The 23,661-nt window shown below is 43.3% G+C and overlaps 1 protein-coding gene across 2 annotated transcripts in view; it reads right to left on the bottom strand.

Annotated features, from left to right (window-relative positions):
* pik3r3b (phosphoinositide-3-kinase, regulatory subunit 3b (gamma)) overlaps positions 1-23,661 on the bottom strand; it is a gene marked incomplete at its 5' end in the record, with an annotated part of 166,466 nt that overhangs the window by 91,531 nt on the left and 51,274 nt on the right. For both annotated transcript variants that reach the window (XM_079220518.1, XM_079220519.1), the window contains 2 exons: positions 3,208-3,339; positions 22,723-22,800. In XM_079220518.1, coding sequence (XP_079076644.1) covers positions 3,208-3,339; positions 22,723-22,800 — 210 coding nt within the window. The remainder of the gene's footprint in view (positions 1-3,207; positions 3,340-22,722; positions 22,801-23,661) is intronic.

Here is a 23,661-nt window from a genome sequence, read left to right as displayed (position 1 = left end):
GAAGCGTCTCATTGCACACAACAGTTTATCCTGCATCTCATCAATGAAGGAGATGGTAAACGGTCCCTGTCCACAACAGCGTCTCTCCTCTGAAGGCCCAGATGGACAGTGGTCAGTCAGACTCAGACAGCTGGCCTTTATCCTAATAGACCATGACCTCGTAGAGACCATTAAGGTTAACTAACTCTCGCAAAACTAATGAATGGGAAAAGACAGGGAGAAGACAAAAATAGGCATGGGGGGGGATGAATAAAAAGAAAAAAAGGCAGAAGGCAGGAAGTGTAGAAGGTCTTAGATGAAATTGTTAAAATGAGTGACTCAGAGGCTAAAGACAGACGGAGGATGAGGAAGAAAAAGGGAGGCGTGGACTGTGACTTTTTAGATTTACAAAACATAATGGCTTAAGGGGCTTTGGTAAATGTGACAAAGACTTTCTTTAAAATAGCTGGAAGTAATAAAAGCCACAAAAAAATAGCACAGGCCTGATATCAAAGGGCTGATTGTAGTCAGGATGTTGCAGGATCAGATGAGAAGAGGATTATAAAAGGATTACAGCCATCTGATGACAAGAAATGTAATTATTCTTTCACCGAAAAAAAGAAAAAGACTACACAATAGAGTGAAGATTGCTCTAAAATTGAGAATGATTGGACTAATTTGAAGGTTAAATGGAGTTTGATGACGCACATTAACTTATATTTTCAAATTGAATTTAGCTTCAAACCAAATTTTGAAACAATATTCAAATTTAATTTAATTTCCCTTATGGTATCTATAAAGACACAATCTCAAGATCTAATTTTATGTTTTGAGGGGGAGGGCAGTTGCACTACATTGTGTGAAATGAGTATGACATCTGTCCCAGTGATGGTTCAGTAGGATTTAAAAAGGCATCTAAAAATCCCTTCCAACATTTTATCTTTCTTTCTAACAGTGTAAGGGGATTCCACATGCTGAGCCAATGACTGGAAAAATGGACGCGGATCAAACGGATGAGAGCTTGACTCGTCTCCCAGAGAGCAGGACAGCCAGAGGAAAAGTAACAATTAAAATGGAATGAGAGGGGATTTAAACCGTTCCAACGTCAACAAATCCCGGGGTTTAGACTACGATGGGACAGACAGTAACTTCATACGAGGAACATTTGACTGATTCCATCCTCATGGATATCTTTTCACAAAGACACATCCTCAAAGTCCAGTATAGACAGCGCTCAGTAACACATTGATTATGATAGTCAGAAAACGCAGTTAATATGACAAACTTCACAACCAGTCTTAGTTTAGTGTCTAGTAGACAAGACCATCAGTGAAACGATTGGCTATTTCTACTTAGTTCTTAATTATTTCCCAGGCCTTATGGCTAGGCCCACTGAAGGGCGGCTAAGGAACCGGAGAACTAGAACCAGGACTACGTGATCAGACTGTCAGACCCTGCTCTGCAGTAAAACGTGAGGTTTTCTAAGGTGCTCGGAAACACTGCCACTTTCGTCAACAGGGGCTTTCTGAAATTAACCCATTAAAATGACAGCTCCTCTTAGTAGCAACAACTTTGTTTTGCAGCTGATGCAGCTGTTTGCTGGTCACTATTTGGTTATTTGGGGTTTGGACTGTTGGTTTAAGAAAGTAAGTAATTTGAAGACATCATCTTGGCTGGAATGATAGGCCTATTTTTCTCAGTATTTTAGGGCATGTGTGCTCATTGACAACATAGAAAAAACAACCAAGCCAATCAAAGAAAACATGGCCACAGCTTTTGCGTCGACTAAAACAGACGCCGAAGGGACAGGAAACCAGCCAATGGTTGGTGAGGGAAATATCACCTGATCCCAAACAGAAACCTCTGGTGTGGAGGCTGAGACTGAAATGGCAGCTAAAAAAAGAAACAGCAGAGAGAAAGAAAATCTTGCCCCTTGGGCAAGGAGTTTATTTTTCAGGGATCTCTCGATATTATTGCATGACTCATCGTTACTGTCTAATACCCTCTGATTTCACAGAAGGAACCTTTCCGTGCTCTTCAAGTGACCCCCCTGCCTCCCTAAATAAGAAGTTCAATTTCAACGGGCTTAACCTTGGACGACCTGCGCAAAATACTTGGTGCATCCTTTCAAAGTGGTTTATCCGGACTTAAAATGTTTCCATGAATAAGTAAAATAAAAAAGGGCTGTCACTTAACGGGACGAGGACCACAAGAGAGAGAAAAAGCACTTACATAATTGAGTTTTTTTTTTTAAGAGAGAGATCATGTCGAGGAGCTTAGCCGAGTAACATTTTGGGAGGAGGTAGCTGGGAAGCTGGTGTGAACCTCCTGCCAGCTCAGACGATGCGCGCCGACGTGCGTGACGGTACCACGCCTGCATGTGTCTGTCCGTCCGTCCGTCCGTCTGTCCATTCGTCAGTCCGTCAATGACCTTCTTTTATGTGCACACACTGGCGCGCAGACCGCCCACGCGCAGCCCGGAACTCCAAATGTCAAGGTAGGGTTCATTAAAGATAGATAAGAGCGTGAGAGTCCCTAAAAGCCGTAGAGAGGAGGGCCTGCCGGGGTGGACGGCAGGTGAAAGGGTGTACAGGCAGGTCAGCTGTGCGGAAAATGAGAGAGAGGACCTGGCAACGAGCCACGTTTTTTCAGCTCAGAGTTTGTTTTCATTGAATCCCAAAGCTGTCAGGGGATTAGCAGAAATGTGATGCTGATGAGAGGGTACAGCCTTGTCGTCTTTACATCCAGATAGGGCAGAAATCCGTCAGGTGTGACGAGTGTCGGCGCTCATGCCAAGTGACAGAGGCAACAGAAAAAACACACACACACACACACACACACACACACACACCTTGAGTTGAACCCTGCAGTGCGTGTGAACGGAGAGAATATGATGCAGCTGGAGGTCTAAACTGACACCATTCACCGGCCATGAAAACAAAACGAAATTTTAAGCGGGTCATCATCATCGTGTTGGTAGTTTTGCTTCGGAAAAGCTTCCCGAACTGTAACGTAGGCCTGAACTGGTTTAATCACTTTTCATTGTACAAGCAAAGGTCGGCTCATGCAAATACTAATGAATCAACACACGTAACAAAAAACTTTTGGTCCTGATCATTTGGCTTTTAAATTTATCAGAATTTTGTCATTTGAGTGAACTGACATCCAACACGTTTTATAGCCGATGCTAACATCCGTCAGATGTTAGCATCGTGCACCACGCTGTACCTTGAGCAGTGTAGACCAGCTCGCTGTAGACTGTGGCGGGGATGATGGGGGCGGGCAGGTCCTGCAGGAAACCTCTAAGGGCATCAGTCAGAGAAGCCACGTCATACTGGTCCAGGTCCACCGAGGCTGGATCTGAGGAGACAAACGGCAGAGAGGAGAAGCGTTAGAGATTATTATGGATTATGGAGATTATGGATGTCATATAGTGACATAATGAGTCATTTTAAAATCTGGATCTTAAGCATAGATGGGTTTTTAGACTGGTCACCAAAAATAGGACAAGGACGGCAATTAGTCAGGCCAACATTTTGCTCTCCAACAACAGATCTCATTAACGTCCCGCCAGATCAAGGTTTATTTGAAAATATAAATTCCAGATCATCATAAATCTTTATGTGGATTTCATGGTCCAAATTGGTTGCAACTTTGTCTCACTTGATGTCTTCACGTAGTGTTCATATTTCACTGAAAATGTGGTCGAGAGATCTGGAACCATGCTAAAAATAAAACATTTTAATTATCATGAAATTGAAGCATGTTTCTGTATAAATAGCAGGGCTGATATTCATGGTCCCAATTGGATGACAAGTTACAATCTAACTAGCCAGGGTAGCACTACTACGCACTGCAATCTGAATGGAGTCCTAGATTTGGCCATGAACATCAGAGAAATACATGTGGGATTAGGTCAGCGGTAATCAGATCGCTCAGAGTGCGTCAAGTCTCACGGACGCCTGTCTCTGGGAAAAAAGGAATACTGTCCCTTAGCCTACGATAAAAAAAATAAAAAAAGATGCTGGGATGTCCAACACAAAGACAATTTACAAACCTCTCTGCCGGTAGACAAAACAACAGATAAGAAGCCTCTGTGTGTCTGTGTGAGTGCAGCAGCAGATTAGCAAAGGACAAACCTCACGGCGCCACAAGACGTTTATTTCTGTCCTCCATCTTTCACCTCAACCTTCTTCCCACACGTTACCTCCACTTGTCCTTCCCCATTTCTGCTCTTAACCTTCCTCCACCAGCGTCTCTTCCTCCCTTGACCTTTTTCCTGTTTGCCCATAATCTTTTATCTTCCTACACCACCACCATTTGCGCCTCGTTTTGCTTCCCTCCTGTCCCTTTTCCCCCCTTTCCACCCATCATCTTCCCATCTCACCCCATCCTCCATGTCCAGCCCCCGCCTCCGTTCCATATGTACCAGACCCTCTGGAGTCAAAACGGCAGTTAAATCTCATTGATTTGCCCCTCTGACTAATGCCTGAATAAACTTAACCAATCACCACAGGCCAGTAACCCACCAGGCCATTTATATCAATGGATGACCTCTTCACATCGCAGTGCTGAGGCCTGTGTTATCGTGCAGTGATTTGTCTGGGGGATTCGATCATTCCAACACCCAGACAAAGCAAATTTGGTGTTGCCATGGGACCCAGGCTTATGAAAAGATATTAATACACGTGTGTCTGTCTGTGTGTCTCTGTGTGGAATGGTATTAGAGCATGAAACAATGTGATTCCCAAAGACCAGATTGTAATGTGTTAATTTGAGAGTGCTCTTTTTTACTAGGTTGTGATCTGTACCGGTGATAATAATGACGATAGTGTTGGTGTTAGTTTGCACAAATGAAAATACACAAGTCCCCGGGCGCCTGATTGCGTGTTGGCAGCCACGCCGTTTCGTTGCTCCCGATTTTTTCTGTATACGCCCAATTCTTTGTTGATTCTCTTGAATCTTTGCGTATTTCCATCTGGTTTGCTCCCATCGTATGGGCCGTGCAATATCTGGAATGTGCCGTATGTGCAAATGTAGCATTTACTTATTTATAGTTCCTAACTTGCATACGTTGCCAACAAGTAGCATAGCAGTAGGGTATACCGGTTTCAGTTTTCCGTACAGTATGCATTTTTCATATACCGACATACTCCGCTGTTTGGCAGGCAACAACATTTAATGTTCACAGCTTGAAACTGAAGGAGCAGTGGACCGAGCTACTTACGTCTCGTGTTAACTCACTTGACTCATGGTTTTCAAGAAACAACATCGCCAAAATGCATGCTGGGTAAATGACACTGCCCACACAGGAAGACTTTTCTTGTGCAGGATGAAGTCTTTTCCTGTGCAGCTGAGTGGGCGGGCTTTACCCATCATGCATTTTGGCGATGTCATTTTTTTCAAACCATGAGTCAACTTCTATCCGTAAAGACGTAAGTAGCTCAAACCGCTGTGCACGTATCTGTGACTGTAAACATTAACTGTTGCTGCCTGCCGAAGAATGACAATAGTCGTTACGGCTGTGCATGCACCACTAGTATCAAGGGATTCCCCTGGGTCCTAAATCCCTCCATGTTTAACTCCATATGTACCAATCAAAACAGCTGCTGGCCAGTTGCGAGCCAGTGGTGAATAACGATGTCGGTGGCGGTCCTTTTCGGCATCAATAAATTAATGTGTTTATTTGGAAAAAAATACCATGATATAACGTGAAACCGCCAGAATCTTACAAAATACCGTGATATGACTTTTTGGCCATACCGCGAAGCCCTACATAGCAGAGCATTATTGTTTACATCAACTGTAAACATTTCTTGCATTTGACTTTCCAACAATTACCGTGTACATTTGCACAATAAAGATACTGGCAAACGTGGCTAGGTACTTGCTGTAATAGGGGAACATACAACCAATCAATCTTTTCCTGGCTGAACTACCCAGTCTTTCAGTGAGAAATTGAACCGATCCACTAATTTGATTGGGTTTTTGGGTTGAAAGCTTAGCTACTTGGAGTACAAGTAAGGCTCTGTGTAACTACTTTGTGTCAGACAATGACAACATTTAAGTCTGCAAAACAGGATTTGCAATAAAGCAGATAGTGCATGTATAAATCCAGACAATATGTTGGCTGGTCATGAGTTAGATATGACTTCAAAGAGTGCAGGGAGGCAGCAATGACAAAAAACTGCTTGTTTAGGGCACATTTTGCTGAGTCATGACTGTCTGTCTTTCCCACGCTAACAGCAAAATGGCACAATTGTTCTCAAGAAATGCACATGATTTCTTTGAAGCCAATGGTTTCATTATTTAGTGCTATGAGCAATCAGAGAGACATAATCTGGACCCAAACAAATACGATTTGAATAGAATTAACCAAAGACCTTTCACAGACTGTTAAGAATGACTATTTTAATTCATGAGGGGGAACTCAAACAGTTCCTTTGACCAAAAGCAACAGCAGCTATTTTGTTTTTTGTCAGACACCACACAAATTGGAGTCTGATATCAGAAACCGCCATACAAATGTGGACCATTTAACCGGGATCTGTCTGTGACCTAGTGGGATTAATCCATGCTTCCGTTTTGCCCCGATGTCACCCCGATGTCACCCCGATGTCACCCCGATGTCACAGCTGCATGTGAGCGACCCGGATGACCGACTGGTCCAATTGACATACAGGGAAGCCTGGCCTGGTAGAGATGGTCTGCACAACACAGTCACTAAAAAGGAAGACGAGAAACCATATTGTGGAATTTAACAGTGACAATAACAAGCTGATTTGGAGCTAAAAAAATGTATTCGAAAAAGGCATAGCATGTGGTGGCCAAGCCACAGATAATCATCACTGAACATTGCCTTTAGCTCTGTGGATCTTTTTTTAGCTTCTTTGGCTATGGCTCCTTTTGAAAGGACAAATTTGGGGTTTTAGGGCACATTTACTGTTTAATTTTAGCATCAGCACTCATCAACGTTGTCTCCAGCCGTAGCAGCTCGCTGTCCTCTACCTGCCCAGCAAGTTAGAGACTAGCTGAGGAAGAAATTGGAAGATCTAGCTGCTAAAGAGCTGGATGTGTTTCGTAGGAGTTAAAAGCACTAAAAGAACAGTGAACTTGACTTACATTCATCCGGTGGACACAAAATGTAATGCTAATGTTGCTCTCTGCTGGATGTGTTCACATGCATCTGTTTGCCAACATGCTGCCTTACTACTTTATAAAGGTGCTAATAATTACGGCATTGTTAGCTTGTTAAACTGCCCCCGTTCTTTTTTAGGGGGTGGGCTTTTTTTAGGTGGCTGAAGAACATTTTGCTGCTGGGGGCACGCCCATCGGCAACTGTGGAAAATAATACACTGACTATGAATACGTACTTCATACCACACCCACCTCAAATAAATCAGCTAATCAGCTATTTATTTATGACAAAAGTGATATTAGGCAGCAGAGGCCTGGCTCTGGGTTGAGGGGTTTGGTGAGGTAGTTGAAGTCAGCGGGGCAGTTTTATAGTCGTGCTCTTGCACCACAGCCAAGGCAGCATCATTACACTGATCACTGAAGGGTTGGGAATGATAAATCCTCAAATCAATTCAGTCCTCTGTTTTTCTCTCCCTCTGTCTCCTTATCTTAAGTTCAAGTCTAACTAGTTTCTCTGCAACATCACCTTTTTCTGTCAACATTTTTCTCACCTTATGCCACCTGTCCTCTTCACTGTAAATCTTGCCTTGCCACTGATCTTGAAAGAAATGGTGTCCAAAAACTCTTATTTTCTTGAAACAGGTCACACACACACACACACACACACACACACACACACACACACACACACACACACACACACACACACACACACACACACACACACACACACACACACACACACACACACACACGATTCAGAGACTCAGCTCCAATTCGTTTGCTCAGCTTCGTGTTCGACAAACGTGACCACAGGACAGACGTGCGGAAACACACAAATCTACAGACTACTACGTGTGCACTCATACCCAAATAGGTCATTATTGATCATCACCTTCTGTACATGTCTGTGCATCGACATGTTTCCGATCTGCCTCCCGAAGGAACAACCTTGACCTGTCACTTCACCTTCGATCCGTCTCAGTCTCCTTACTCATGATTTCTCTCTCTGTTTTTAGTTGGTTTTTTTACCCCTTTTTCCTCTGCCTCTATCTGCTTGCAACATATCACTGGCTATAAGCTCTCTCTCTCACACACACACACACACACACACGGCCAATTTCCTCTTCGTACTTGATCCGTCAGTCAGCTAATCAAGGCTTTTTTCTGACATTGGCAGCGGATCAGTTGACAGATGGGCAGATGAATGAATGGAGTGGAGCCGGGTCAATAGTCAAGGGCAGGGTCCAGTTATTGGATTGCATTTGGCAGACATGCTTGATTGGCTTCGATAAGACTTGGTCGAGAGTTCGATGTATGTGGATAATAGTTAGTGTGTAGTCTTAGAAATGAAGATACTAACTAGAACCATATGTGGTTCTTTGAATTTGTACTCTTGGAAGAATACTTTCAAATGTTGAATATGACCGTCAACTGTCAAGCATTCCTAAGTAGCCTATTTTCTGTTCTTAATGTATGTTTTTGACGAGGGGCATATACAATTACATCTTCAGCATACAAATGTACATGGAGTATGAATTAGTTAAAACAATAATGATGCATGTTATTTATGCAGCCGCATCAGTCAGCCGAATCAGAATCAGATTTCACTAGAGATCAGTAGGAAAATAATCCTAAAATATATTTAGTTGCTAATGTCATGTTACTAATTACAGAAAACTGATACAATTATTGTATTCATTACTCAAGCATTACCTAATTTGGTTACTTTAACCGTCTTGATTTTCAGTTGTTGAGAGGTTGTAAACATGGAATCTTTTCAACGCTAACATCCACCGCACACATGAAGGCATCAACGCAGCTACTGGGTACTGCATTAACATAAAAACTGCACTTTGCTTCCCATAATGACAAAACGTCATTAGCATAGAGAAGTAGAAAAACCAGTATCGTAATGCTATCATAATTTTGGCATCAACTTGGTCGCAAAGCATTGGTTTTTATGACATCCCTAATTGATGGTCTGTGACAAAACCCACAATAATTATAATCTGTCTACAGTGAGCTCTCCAGGAACTAAAAGGCATGTTTGAATGTTTCCTCTATTGTTGAGGTCACCGCAGCGAGGCGCTTAATGTCAGGACACCGAGTGTCTCCGCTATCTGGAATCAGCGTGTGCAGGTGCAGTAGATGGAGACAGGTCTTATCATAGACCAAGAAAAATCTGAGCGAAGGACCCGGTTTCTTTTGAACTGGACGCAGCCTCGTATTGCGCGGCGTCCAAGGCCGTGACATCCCGAACCGATTCAGAAGAAGGACGCACTCTCGCTGAACTTGAGCCACAGGAAATTTGAAGGACAAAATCATTCCACTGTTCATACACAATGACGGCAGTATGGTTTAATCAGATAAAGCTGTTCATCTCTGTGCATTGTGTGTGTGTGTATACACGTGAGTGTGTGTGTGTATACACGTGAGTGTGTGTGTGTGTGTGTGTGTGTGTGTGTGTGTGTGTGTGTGTGTGTGTGTGTGTGTGTGCGCGCACGTGTGTGTGTGTGCCCTCGCAGCAGCATTCCAATAAGAATCTCATTACACTACAAAAGCTGTGTGATCATCTGCTCTAGCCAGCATTACAACAGTCTGGCTCAGTCGAACAAGCAATTTTCGGAACGGAAAACTGCAACGCAATCCAGCGGATTTGCGGAAAAAGTTGTTTGCGGCTAACCCAATGCCAGTTATTAAATTAAAGGTGGGAGAGTTAGAGACTGATAGAGGCTGAATAGATTGTGAAAGAATATATATTCTCATTTAAACCAAGGCTGTTTGAGAGGAAAGCTGCTACTTAAAAATAATAAAAAGGGCAGTTCTCCTTGTGATAAACAACAGTTAAGCTTCCTGTTAAATCCAACGCTAATGAATTTTGGTATTGATAGACTCAGCGTCGCCATGGCAGCAGCCAGCATTTGAGCTCACACCTGACATCATCATCTGCAAAACCAACTGTTAGCATCTTATACACACACTGCAGTGGATTACTGTTAAGTGTAACGTGATCAAAATAGAGACACAGCCTATCTGACAGGATGGAGTCGAGATTAAAGGAGCCATTGTTTGCTTCGTCTGTTCACTGTGTCACCTAATATCAATGTTCAGCTTGCATGGAGCAGAACTAGGAGGAATATGCAATCTGAATATGAAGGCTCTGCAGTACCTGCTGTGGCATGACATGAGCCGAGCCATGTGACGCTCCAAGGGGGGCAACGTTAAAGCCTTGATAAGACAAAATGCTGTTAAAAATCAAACAAGCCAGCAGACATCCGCATCTCAGGAAATGAATCTGCTTGAATAAATAACACTGAGAACATATTATTCCAAAACGTGATGTTCACTTATGACATGACTGCACATGTCTTTCTTTTGTCTTTTAGTGACAACCAACCATTGAGTCTCAATGCGCTTGTTGTGGAGACTGATGCACCCCGAACCGGGAGCTTTTAACCACAGGAGGAAGCTGAAAATCCAACGGGTTACAACATAGGACAGGAAGTTCAAATCGCTCAGCTGTGTATCCTGATGTTCTCATCTGACCCGTTTTAGATCATCACCGCCACAATGCAGAACATCTCAGAGTCTGTTATGGAATTTATGAATCTTCATCTTCCATCTCGCAGACAAATCAGCGATGGTCTCCTGATGCTCCTGTTGCCTGTCCTCATGAGACAAACGGATCAAATAGCACACATGGCAACTCACACACAGAGACATCGGTCATGGGTTCGCTGGTTCCTGAAGACACACAGGAGATGCTGTGTTTCTTCTTTGGCTTGCTACTCTCCTCGCCTATGGAACCACTTAAGGGCAACACAGACACTGGACTCTTTTAAGACTGGCCTAAAAACCCTTTCAGTCAGGAAGGCATTTTTTACCTTGTGTTAATTCATCAGCTAATAATTGATTTATTATGGGTTGCTTTAACTATGTTTTAATTTGTTTTAGTATAAATTGGCTTTGTGGCACTCTGAGACTCTTTTCAAAGAAAAGTGCGTTAAAAAATAAATGCATAATTATTATTATTAATCTCCCTCTCCATCTGTATTCATTCAAGTCCGGTAAATGCATGATATGGACTAAGCGTCCTCAGAGTCTTCTCATCTTGCAGGTTGCCGTGGATCGTGGCTGTGCATGTTGCCGTGGTTCTGCTTGCCGCCCACTGCTGCTATTTCTATTATTAGTCATATTTCTATCATCTTTATAGATGTTATCGTTGTTGCTGTGCATTTCTCAGTCTTTTATCCCATTATAGGGAAATTTTCTTCGCTTTCTTTTCTGTTGATGCACTGCTTGGGAATGTGTTGTCGTACAGCAACACAGGGTTTCACGATGGAAGGCAGAAGCCAAGTCCATTCATGCTACACACAAAAAACATGGCAAAACAAAAACAGCAGTAAATTCCTGTATGGCATTATTTTTTTTGGATGAATGTAAACAGCAGAAAAAAAAACTAAACACTGGTGAACTCTCTGGGCAGATAAAATAGCCAGCATTTTAATATTGAAAAATGTACATAACATTTCAGTGGTGTTTTGGTGTGGCTGGGTGGTCAGAAGAAATCAGGCAATGAAAAGGCGTCTCCGGGGCCGCTGCACTGTATCCAAGACCCACGCTAACTTCTGCGACGTTGAAGAGTGGATCTCTGCCATAAGCCATAGGCGCTCCAGTTATAAAGACTAAAAACACAACAAATTAAAAACCAAGATGTGACAAAGTTTATGGGAGCTGCCTGCGCCGCTGCTAACGTGACAATGCCGGGTGTGAGCATGTGAAAGAGCTCGGCTTAGACCTGCTCTGCGGGATACAGTGCAGAATTATGATCTACAGTCTGACACCAGTGGTGAATACTCAAGGTGACAGACCTCAGTGTGATACACGTGTCAGTTTTTAAAAATGTCACCACAAATCTAAAACAGATGAGCAATAATCAGTTGAGCATGGGACAAACATACTTGAACTTTGAAGAACAACATGAATAAAACTCTTTCACCACACTGAGTCATTACAGACGCATGCTGGGCAGCCAAAATGTGTTCAGATGTCCAACTTTTCTGAGCACTTTTAGTACTTCCCATAAAAGTGAAACTGCTCAGAAACATTGGAACTTCAATATCTACAACTCCATGACAACGGGGTTCTGTCCCTTTAATCCCGCCCCCGTCCGGTCAGTGTATCGTTGAGGAGATGAACCGGCCTCTGGGAACATGAACTTCATCTGAACCGCCTTTAAATTTGAATCAGATTCAAGTCAAGTCAAAAGTCAAAGTGATGCAAGATGATTTTCTGCAGTCATCGTTATAATCAAAGAAGAAAGAGCTACTTCTGGTTGCAAAAAAACAAGATGGCGACAGCCAAAGATCAAGCTTTTCTATTCATTGGGGTTATTACAAAGCATATTTCATTTAGTGAGTTAGAAACTGAGTTGACCACAATGTAGAACTATTTTAGGGTTTAGGGATATATATATATATATATATATATATATATATATATATATATATATATATATATATATATGTGTGTGTGTGTGCCTATTTGGTTCCCAAGGTGATAATCTCAGTCTGAACTAGTGCTGGGCGGTATGGTCAAAAATTCATATCACGATATTTTGTAAGATTCAGGCGGTTTCACAGTATTTTTTTCCAAATAAACACATTAATTTATTGATGCCGAAAAGGACCGCCATCATTATTCACCACTCGCTCGCAACTGGCCAGCAGCTGTTTTGATTGGTACATAGGGAGCTAAACATGGAGGGATTTAGGACCCAGGGGAATCCCTTGATACTAGTGGCGCATGCACGGCTGAAACGACTATTGTCATTCTTCGGCAGGCAGCAACAGTTAATGTTTACAGTCAGAGATACGTGTACAGCGGTCTGAGCTACTTACGTCTCACGGATAGAAGTTGACTCATGGTTTGAAAAAAATGACATCGCCAAAATGCATGTTGGGTAAAGCCCGCTCACTCAGCTGCACAGGAAAAGACTTCTTCCTGCACAAGAAAAGTCTTCCTGTGTGGGCGGTGTCATTTACCCAGCATGCATTTTGGCGATGTCATTTCTTGCAAACCATGAGTCAAGTGAGTCAACATGAGACGTAAGTAGCTCGGTCTGCTTCTCCTTCAGCTTCAAGCTGTGAACATTAAATGTTGTTGCCTGGCAAACAGCGGCGACCGGTATGACGGTATATGAAAAATTCATACCGTACGGAAAACTGAAACCGCACAGCCCTAGTCTGAACCCTATGGGGGTGTGTGAACCCGCTCAACTCTCCATCTAGCCATCTACCCATCTGTCCTTGGCATTTTGCTCTCTCACACACACACACACACACACACACACACTGATATCACAACTTAAACTGAGAGGGATGCAACAGGATGACGGCGTCACAGAAAGAAGTAATAACATGCAGAGAGAAAGAAAGGGAGGCAAAGAAACTCAAAGACGGAACAAAGTCTCCAAGTTCATCCGAAGGCCAAAATGCAATAATAGTTGAGAGAATTGGCTTTAAAGGATAAATTAGCTCCTTTGAAACTAATGGCACATTTCTCACACAGAGCTACATCCATCATAAATGCCTTGTGTTACATTTTTCATTTTAAAATACTGTATGTCACAGTTATTTGAAAAAGCCACCATTCCGATCTGACAGAGTATTTTTGAGTTGACACAGAGAGCAAGAGAGTTGTTAAAGAATGAAACCTCGAGTTGCGGAGTCAGAACTAAAAACATCACACATGTTGCCTTTGAACTCTATAAAGATTGCAGTTTGAATAGAAATATGACTTGAGAAGGAATTCTACTCAAAGCCGTTGATCCATCGCTCCTGTACGTTATCCGCATAGAGTATGTCTGTATACCGCAGGTGAAAGTGGAGAGAACGTATGGATCCAAGACTAAACAGACAGTAGGGCGGGACTCAGAGAAAAAGTCGTAATAACAAATCCGACTGCTACTTCAGCACCGCGGACAGCGCCATGGATTTATCAATACCCAGCACAGTCGGGTTACTGATATTTCAGAGCCGTGGCCGGGGGCCATAGATTTTTACTTGCACAAACTTCAGTAAGATAATAAAGGATCAACGTGTCAGGCAAATACACATTCAACTTAACAACCCCACTGACCCCTGCACTCTCTCTCTCTGCTACCACAGGGATGGCGCCCCACCTCATATAGCCGACCGTCTGTATACTGTATGTATCTGCATATCTTAATATGTTTGGATGTTTAACCTCTTGACTTAAAACATCCACAATCTACAAATCAGTGACGACACTGAGGGATGTAAATGTTAAATTCAGAATAACAAGGTAGCGTTTTCATTCCATTCACTCCAATCATTTCTACTTTGCTGCCGTTTTGAACGTTGTCAAACTACTGTCATTGGAAGTCCACGCATCCTTCAGGTGTTTCAATATACAAACTTTCCAGGGAGGGATTATGTATCGAGGGACTAAAGATGCAGTAGAACGGACGCAAATAAAGACGCGAGCGTGGCCAATGCGACAGGATGAGAAACGCGTCTTCTCGGAGACGCGCTGTGTGGCGCCGGGTGAGGGCGAAGAGCCAGAGACCGAGAGGAAAAGAGAACAAAGGATGTCTCAAGCTGAACTGTGTGTGTGTTCCGAACAGACGGTGAAGCCGCAGGTGCCGCTTTAGTCGTTCATGTTACATGGCAGCATATGGCAGAGATATGAATCCCGAGACGGGAGGCGAGCATACAGAGAAGAGAACGTATATATGTGTGCAGGCTATCGAGGCATTTACTGAAGTACATGAATCCTAACAACGTATTTGCAGACAGTGTGTCCGGTTGTTTGTTGTCACACCAGCACTGCAAGAGATGACATCATTGAATGAGATGCCGAGAGCTTGTTCAGGGAGGAGGAAGAGGAGGAGGAGGAGGACAGTGCTGGAGAGAATTTTCTGTGGGTGCGATGAGTATTTCCTCATGCAGTGGACTTTGTCGACTGCAACTAACCGTGTCCTTGTATTGTGAAAATGAAGGCTCCGTTTATCTGAACAGATTCTTGTGCAACCTCTTTTTCCCCAGGAGTATACTTTTTAAAAAAAATATATATTATTGTTATTATTATTTTAAATATACATATATTTATATAAGTATCAGTGGAAATATTAGGATGTCATTTTATCACAGAGAAACAATGACTCGGTTTCTGGATTTGTGCAAATGCGTCATCAGATCAATCAGATATCTTCCACTTGGACTCAAACATTCTGGTTTTATTTGATCTTATTGCGATTCCTTTCACCTGTTGCACGTTTTACCTTTTTGAGGTTACCCAAACAAAGAAATGTTCAGAACTCCCCTAAACCCATTAAGCAACAACAACATAACGACCAAATAACTATAATGATATGCAATAGAGCTGAAAAGAGACAATCACCACATCTATGAAAAGGGGCAAAACCACCACAAACAAACTAAAAATGATGGCAAAGAGACACAAAGCAACAACAAAGAGGATCAAAGCAACAAAGGAAAGACTCAAAATGACCACAAAGATACATGAAACTACTAAGAGACTCAAAGCAACTACATAGAGACGTATAATGAATAAAGATAAAGATAAAAGGACCTCAAAGCAACTACAGAAAGACTCAAAGCAACACAAAAGTGGCTAAAACAACCATAAAGTCTGTGTGTCTTGCTCCTACGCTAGTGAGGCTTGTTGCATGTCTGTGCCCAGGGACCCACTGTCTCATGATACGCCCATATCTACAACATCTGTCGAAGGCAAGATCTGTCCGATATTGTCAACGTTAGCGAACAAATTATGGTCACGATTAATTGGCCTCCACATCCTAACTTAATGTCTCGCTACATAAAGAACACGATACTTCCTGAATTCTGTACCGCACACCAAGTTGCGAAGTGCCACATTCTCATGTATGAACACAAAGATTAAGGGATGGATCAGCATATTTGCAGCCACAGTCCAATCTTACGAAAAGTAAGACGAAAACAGACGCGCACCTGCGAACACACATGGATGCACATCTCTACGTCTCGAACGGCAAAACGAAACCACGCAGAAGAAGACCAAGAAGGCCGCTGAGAGAAAAAGAGACGCCTTGCTCTCCCACTTGTTTTCCTTCACACTGCAGAACATGGAGCTCGCTGCATTCGGTGACAAAGAACCACTCATCACTTTTACCAAATACGGTGCCTTCATTAAGACAGCCTGACACCGCTCTGCAGCCAGAAGCTCTTATGTTTCCTGCTCACGTCCACTGTGCATGAGTTTGTGTAGCCGTGTGTGTGTGTGTGTGTGTGTGTGTGTGTGTGTGTCTGTACACTTCTTTGCTCCCCAGCTGACTGTAAAAACTCCGGCTTCTAATAGGTTATTGACGGGCGCCAGACGAAGATGATGACATCACCTCCGACCAATAGCAGGGCCGCGACTGACAGACGGGAGGAAAGACAGACGTGTAAGGATGGAGGGGTGGAGATGGAAGAAAAGGATGGAGAGATGGAGCGGAGGAGCTCTTTTAATTTGTGTTTTGCTGAACTCAGCGGCTCCTGTCACCGATGCAGGGAGGGGGAGAAAAGGAACGAGTGATGAATGAGTGAATAAAAAAAAGATAGAAGATGAGGGCAAGAGAGAGGGAGAGATTGAAGAGAACATAAAGCAGGTGCAGTGAAATAAAAGATTAGTTAATGGTTCTGGGACTGCAGATTGGTAGATTGGTTGTTAGCGGTGAGCCGTTAACGGAGTGGATGGGAGGGCAGAGAGAGAGTGAGGCTCCATCTATCTGGAGGATGAGAGGAGAGGAGGATTCTCATCATGTCGGTTAAAGTTGGAGAAATTATCATGGACACACGAATGATTATCGATTGCTTGTGTGGGTGAGCAGGCTGAGCTGCGGCGTGTCTCCATACGTCAGCGTGTGTACAGCATGTGTGCGTTTTGTACGTCAGGGTGTACAGTTTGTGTTGAAGACAAAGTATTCTGCCACAGTCTGAGGGAACATGAGTCATTGTTTCCAAAACAGAGACTGCCCACTCTGTGCCTGACAAGTTGGCACAGTGTGTGTGTGTGTGTGTGTGTGTGTGTGTGTGTGTGTGTGTGTGTGTGTGTGTGTGTGTGTGTGTGTGTGTGTGTGTGTGTCATCCATGTAATCATCATGTAAATTCTAACTAGGTCAAAGTGTACAAACAGACACACAAGACAGACACAACTACACACAAACCCAGCAGTAATGAAAATGCCCATATGGCCACTTATTCACACACACACACACACACACACACACACACACGTGTTTCCATACTTGTGAGGACACTTGTTGACATAACCATCTTTTAATGAAGTGAGGAGGGAACAAAAGGACTTCACTTTGAAAACTGTCCTAACTACCGTAAAAAATATTCTCACTTTTCAAAATCCGGAGTTAGTTTTCAAAAAACCTGGCAATGAAAACATGTCTTCAATTAAATAAAAAGGTTCTCCGTTTTCAAAAAGCTCCTTACATTCCAAACTTGTGCTTGCAGTACAAACCTGTCTTCACTTTCCAAAAATGTCCCGACAGTCCAAATAGGACGACACCTTGTGAAAACGTTCTCCCTGTCCAATAAATGTACAAAAAAAACGCCCCTCTTTTACAAAAAACATATCTTTATTTTCCACAAGTGTTCCAATTTTTCCAAAATGTCCTCGTTTTTGCAAAATGTCTTCACTTCAAAATATTCTCACAGTCCATAAAATGTCCCCACTTTCCAAATGATCACTTTCCAGAACAGGCAAAACTCAATCTGGTCCTCACAAAGATAGAAGTGCAATCACACACACACACACACACACACACACACACACACACACACACACACACACACACACACACACACACACACACACACACACACACACACACACACACAGGGCCAACACAGTGAGTGATGTGTGGGCACGACAGAACCAACCAGCTAAAAACGGGCCAGCTATCACCATGGCAACGTCTGGGCCGTGTACCAATCGGAGGTCAACTCGATGAGGTAATGTTCCCGAAAGCTTCTTCTGAGCATGTGCGACTCTCACAAACCCACACAACAAAGAGGCAGAGCACTGCGGCAGCCCTGGTGCTCCTCCTGCAGAGTGATTGATGTGGCATCATGCTCCAATAATGATCCATGAAACATACGAGACCAGTTCTGCAAAACACTGATGCAGGTCATTAATCACAGTACCTCACGTCATTCTACATGTTAACAAAAGGTTATTATTTATTTAGGGGTTTTTGGGGCTATTTGACAATGATGCTGAGAGGCTCTTGAGAAACTGTGTTGAACACATGTCCAGATGTGCAGATCCCCTGGTTAACCTTTGACCTCTGCAGTTGAAGGCCATTTTGACCCCTCTCTATGTGACTTAGAGCGCAGTCATGAAGACGATGCTCTCATACGGAGGCTACAGCCGGTAACACCGTCCCACCCTCTGGTTCCCCCCTCAGGTAAACACCTTTCGCTCCGCTAGCACGTTTGCCGTGGTTTGTACTTCCACCTGACAAGCGGCCAGCTTAGGTGTTGCCACGTTGGGAGGCAGAACAAGATGCTCCTAATCTCGTATTATACACTATTATAAAAAGGTGATGTGGCGACTGGACTACATCGCAATGACAGACCTTTCTAAAGGTGTGTCCTATATGAAGGGGGGACAGAATATTAGAAACGCCTCAATATAATTCCGTTCAGCAGAACCATCACTAACCACAAACTCAATGCAAACACATGTAGTTTAATTAACCCCTCTATTACAGTGTAAAGAAAACACCCCCAACTGAACAGCACAGGCAGATTAAAGGAAGCATTTAGGGTTGAATCAACACGTTCTAACAGTTGGTCCACACTGACGCTTAGTCAGACCCTTTGGAGTCACTTTCTAACGCCGTAAGCCGTGAGGACGTAGTTGTGAATTCAACAAAAAAAACATCGCTTAGGTTTAGTGAACAAACCCTCATTACCTAGGTTAAGAATAACATCATGGTTGGTGTAAAACAACGACATAAGCTATGTGAACAAAGTGCAGTACGGAAAACGAGACAAAAACATTGCGAAGGTAGCTTCAAAATAACTTCACACCGGTCTCCTGGATGAAAGTCCTGTGTTTGTCTGACCCATCCACTTCCCATTCAGTCTTCATGCCACGTCATCACTCGGATGGGTATACATTCATGTTTGAAGCCTAAAGCCTCTCATATAGACGCTAAAGAAAAATCACTTGAGGCTCCCACCGGCCGGATAAGAGGAGTGAGCGGTCAGCAGCTAGTGACCGATTAGGTAGTCAACAATATATGTTGAATCCCATCAACCCCGAGAGGTCCTTAAGGCATAGCGTATATGGCATAATATCCAGTAGAATGCAAGATCAGCCGTGGACAGACGGGCAGACGCACACACACGCACACACACAAGAAGTGACAACCAAGCCAAAACCGGTACAAAATCAGAGGGTTCGCTTATTAATCAAAGATAATTATTGTTGCAGTTTTTGACTGCTGAGGCCGCTGTAAGGTCTGCCTGCGTTGAAACCAGGATGAAGACAGACATTTCTTCTCATTGCCTTCCATCTCATCTGCTTGTGCAACTGGAACGGGCAATCTGACAACGAGAAGGAGCAAAAAGACGACAGCGAAGATGGACATCTATTCGTATTCCTCTTTGCCCTCCCATAGTCCTTCCTCACATATCCCATGACATCAGGCCCACCCCTCTGCCCTCCAATATTCAAACCCAAACCTTTCACACATGTCAGCACAAATTTGCACAGAAGCAACCGCTTTTCATTTATATTCCATAGGATCTGTCTATGTCTATCAGGACACCTACTGCACATGAAGCCGCTGTGACTGCGGGATGTCAGCGGCTGCATTTCTCCGCCGCCTTTCCCTGCGTTTCCACCATAACATGCGTAGGATTGCTCTCGTGCAACAGCCCCTCTGTCTCAACATATATGTGGGTTTGCGTGTCAAGCCTGCATGCTAAATTCCTCTGAGTGCCTCCATGTCAGCTCCTTTCAGTCAATTACTTGAAGTATGTGCACATCCTGGGCCCCCTTGCTGACCTCTCACCACTGCCCGAGCAAGCCAGGTGCACGTGTGGCTGTATGGGCACAGTGTGTGTGTGTGTGTGTGTGTGTGTGTGTGTGTGTGTGTGTGTGTGTGTGTGTGTGTGTGTGTGTGTGTCCCTCTACTCAAAAGCTATTCTTTGTGCCCAATAAACTGGATTGGATTTGCAGAGCTGTTGACGTTTTTCTGGAGAAAATGTGGTGTGCGGTGAGGCAAATACCAGTCATAACATTTAATTTATTCTCCATGTGGGTCTTATGATCCTGATCTTCTGGATGAAACATTTAAAAAAGGGAATTGCCACTTTTTGTGAAACACAAAGGTCCATTAAAGAGCAGCAGACATCCTATTAAGATCAAGGTATCTTTGCCTCGGATGAAACCTATGAGCAGACCCTGGGGAATTCTATAGGAATTAGGATAACATCATTACTTATGATTAATTATTCTTAAAATATCAAAAACAGGACTAGAAGTTTGGATTTGCCTCCCCACTGTTCACACCTTTGGATCCTTTGAAGTGATGGCGGACTGACAGGTCTGGTGCTTTGTGCAATTTACTGATGCGTTAGTAGAGCCGATGCCCAAACGGCGTTTGAACTGCTCCCTCTCCACCTCACAACCTGCCGGTCCTCCTCTCTGGCCTCTCTCCATATCGGGTTACCTGGGCGATTCATGACTGTTCGGCACCTCATAAACCTTATGAACATAAAAACAGTGTGGAGAGCATCTGGATGAGCCGTCGCACTGCACAGCACAGGGGAGGAGGGGCTGTAATGTATCAATACAATGTGCACATCCTTTTTGTAAAGATAATTAGTAAACAAATACAATTGAACATTATCTTATCTTTATCTTCAGTCTTAACGCTTGTTGGGTGCTATCAATTGTAATAATAATGGTCCCAAATTAAGTGAAATTGTTTTAGTTTTGAGTCAAACACCTTTACGTCTTCCATCTCCTTCTAACTTGTATTCACTGTAGACATTCTAAGGGTACACTAACTAACCAACAAACTAACTAACTAAATAACTTTGTTTGGTTAGTTTAGGCTGGTGCAAAAGTTGTCAATCTCACTCTGTGCGAACCCCACAAACAGTCCAAGAACGCCAGAAAAGAGCGGTCCCAGTCCGCTCGATCCCCGTCTTGGCGGTCCATGTAGCGCTGACGATGACCCATCACCAAAACTGAGTGTATGTGTACTCATCTCGGTTGGATTGAACTAAAAAAGCAGCGGGAATATTATTTTCCCTCGGTCTGAGCCAAGTGAGCCAAACTACAGGTATGAGAGTGACATTGACAGTCGTGCATGAATTACTCAAACAAGAGGAAAGTTACGCTAAGGTCCCATTAAAGAGCAGGAAACAAACTCCGGATCAGTATTGTGGTGGTCATGAACTCTAGCAACACTCAAGACTGAGAATAGAGACAACGGATGAGATGAGGCAGGGAGGATGAAATGTCTGCCCTAAAAAGCCATGTTTCTAAACAGCACCAGGCTCGTGTCCTTCCTCCCTCCTCAACCGCTCTGCTCTTGCCTCCTCAGAGTGGAGTCTGAATTTGGATTTTGGGAGCTCCCCGCCTCTCTCCCAAAAAATAAAGTAAAGAGTCAGAGCACTCCCTGGTGGTGCCAAACCTGAACTTCAGCAACCCAAACTTGTCAAACTTTTTATTTATTTTTTCGTCTGACTGACTGCGGCTCCATTCAGCCGCAGCAGTACTGACACGACCCGGCTCGGTCTTAGTGGGAGTTTATATGGGTTTGAATGCCAGGAGGAGAGCGGGAGACGAGCCTCGGCTGCTCCTGTTGAGCCACCTGTTGCTCCTGCACTGTGTTGCTGAGCAGAGATTCACAGAACGTACTAAACTGGAAGAACCTCAACACATCGCTTCAAGGTCGGTCTTCCTACTTTAGGTTTCATACTTTACAGACCTGAATATACCATGATATTGAGATGAAGGAACAAGAGGGTTCTCTGCTTTCACTGCACCTGTGATTGTTTTTCAGATTCATTTTAACGCTGAATAACTGTTTATCTAAACGTCTTAATTTTGAGAGTGAGGGACACTGGTGGGTCCTCTTGTACATTTGGTCATTAGATAGACAATAGAGCTCTGCTGCCTAATTTATGTATTCTGCTGGCATCTAAGCACCCTTAGCAAAAAGACGTTTACCTGGCTCTGGTCAGTTCTGTCACTGTCATTTTTTTTACTATTTTGCCTGTGATGCACAAGGAAAAACGAATATTGAAAACACATTTATCGACTGACCTGAGAATAATCTCTTCCTCTTCTGCAACCTAAAATGGATCATCACAGTGTCCTCTGGTGAAATGATCTCGTTGTATTTTCTTTGTGCCCATGAAGTTATTTATGTGAACTACAAAACCTCACGCTGCGTGATGGCATTCAGTTGTGACTCGTGTTGGAAGAGTTCAAAATCCTGACATTTGTTTGCATTTCCATCCTTCAACGAATCTGCTTATTTCATGGCGCATGTACCTGAGTCCAGAGCCTGCCGCAGCTCCGCGGGTCCACCGGACGCTGGAGGAACTCGATACAGAGACTCGTTGTTCAAACCTGCAGTAGAAAAGCAACAGAGGAAGTCAGCTGGGTGTCAGCCTGAAAACGCATTTTCCTTTAGGATACGACAAAAGGATAGACAGTAATTCATACTTTACAAATAATGTTAGGTCTTCTATTACAGCTCCAGATTACTGATGCCGAGTAAAATGAGTTTTTTCATACAGTTCTTCTGAAATATATAATTAAATATGAAACTCAATAGTGAAAAAGTGAAATGAGAAGATGGATCTCAAGCTCATATCTGTGTGTTAATGTACCTACACAGCTGGAGTCAGGATGTTATTAGCCTAGCTTAGCATAAAGACTGGAAGCAGGGTAAACTGCTAGCCTGCAGTTCCAAAACACACACAAACCCCAAAAAAGCTCATTAGCTCTACGTATATTGTGCAGTCCATGGATAACCAAACATATCAAAATGACAGTTTGTGGTTTTCGGGGGAGTTACGTCCTGGAGCTATTTAAGCAAATGCAACTTCCTGAAAGCTGGTCATCACATTGAAGTTGGCAGTGTTACCATCGCGTCTGCACAGAGACTAAAACCGAGTGCTCACTGACACTAGAAGCACTGGATGGATGGATGCTTCCAACACATAACTCCTCTTTACAGTCCTGTTTGTGTTAAACAAACAAAAGACACAATTTTTCATTAGTGAGTTTCAGAAGTGTTGATAGGCAGGTAGTGATTCCCCTGCTTCCAGTGTTAATGCTAACCCTAAAAACCTCAGATGTGTACCTATACCATCTCACTAAAATATATAAACATACGTGTCTTGCCCTAATTGTTGAAGTAGTCCTTGAAAAGTGAGTTGAAATGTAATGTTGTTCCTTAATTGAATATGCTCGCTACACATCCGT

Source organism: Taurulus bubalis, assembly GCF_910589615.1.
Source record: "Taurulus bubalis genome assembly, chromosome: 7".
Classification (NCBI taxonomy): Eukaryota; Metazoa; Chordata; class Actinopteri; order Perciformes; family Cottidae; genus Taurulus; species Taurulus bubalis.
Note: the sequence above shows the minus strand (reverse complement) of the source record. Positions and strands in the feature narration are given on the sequence as shown.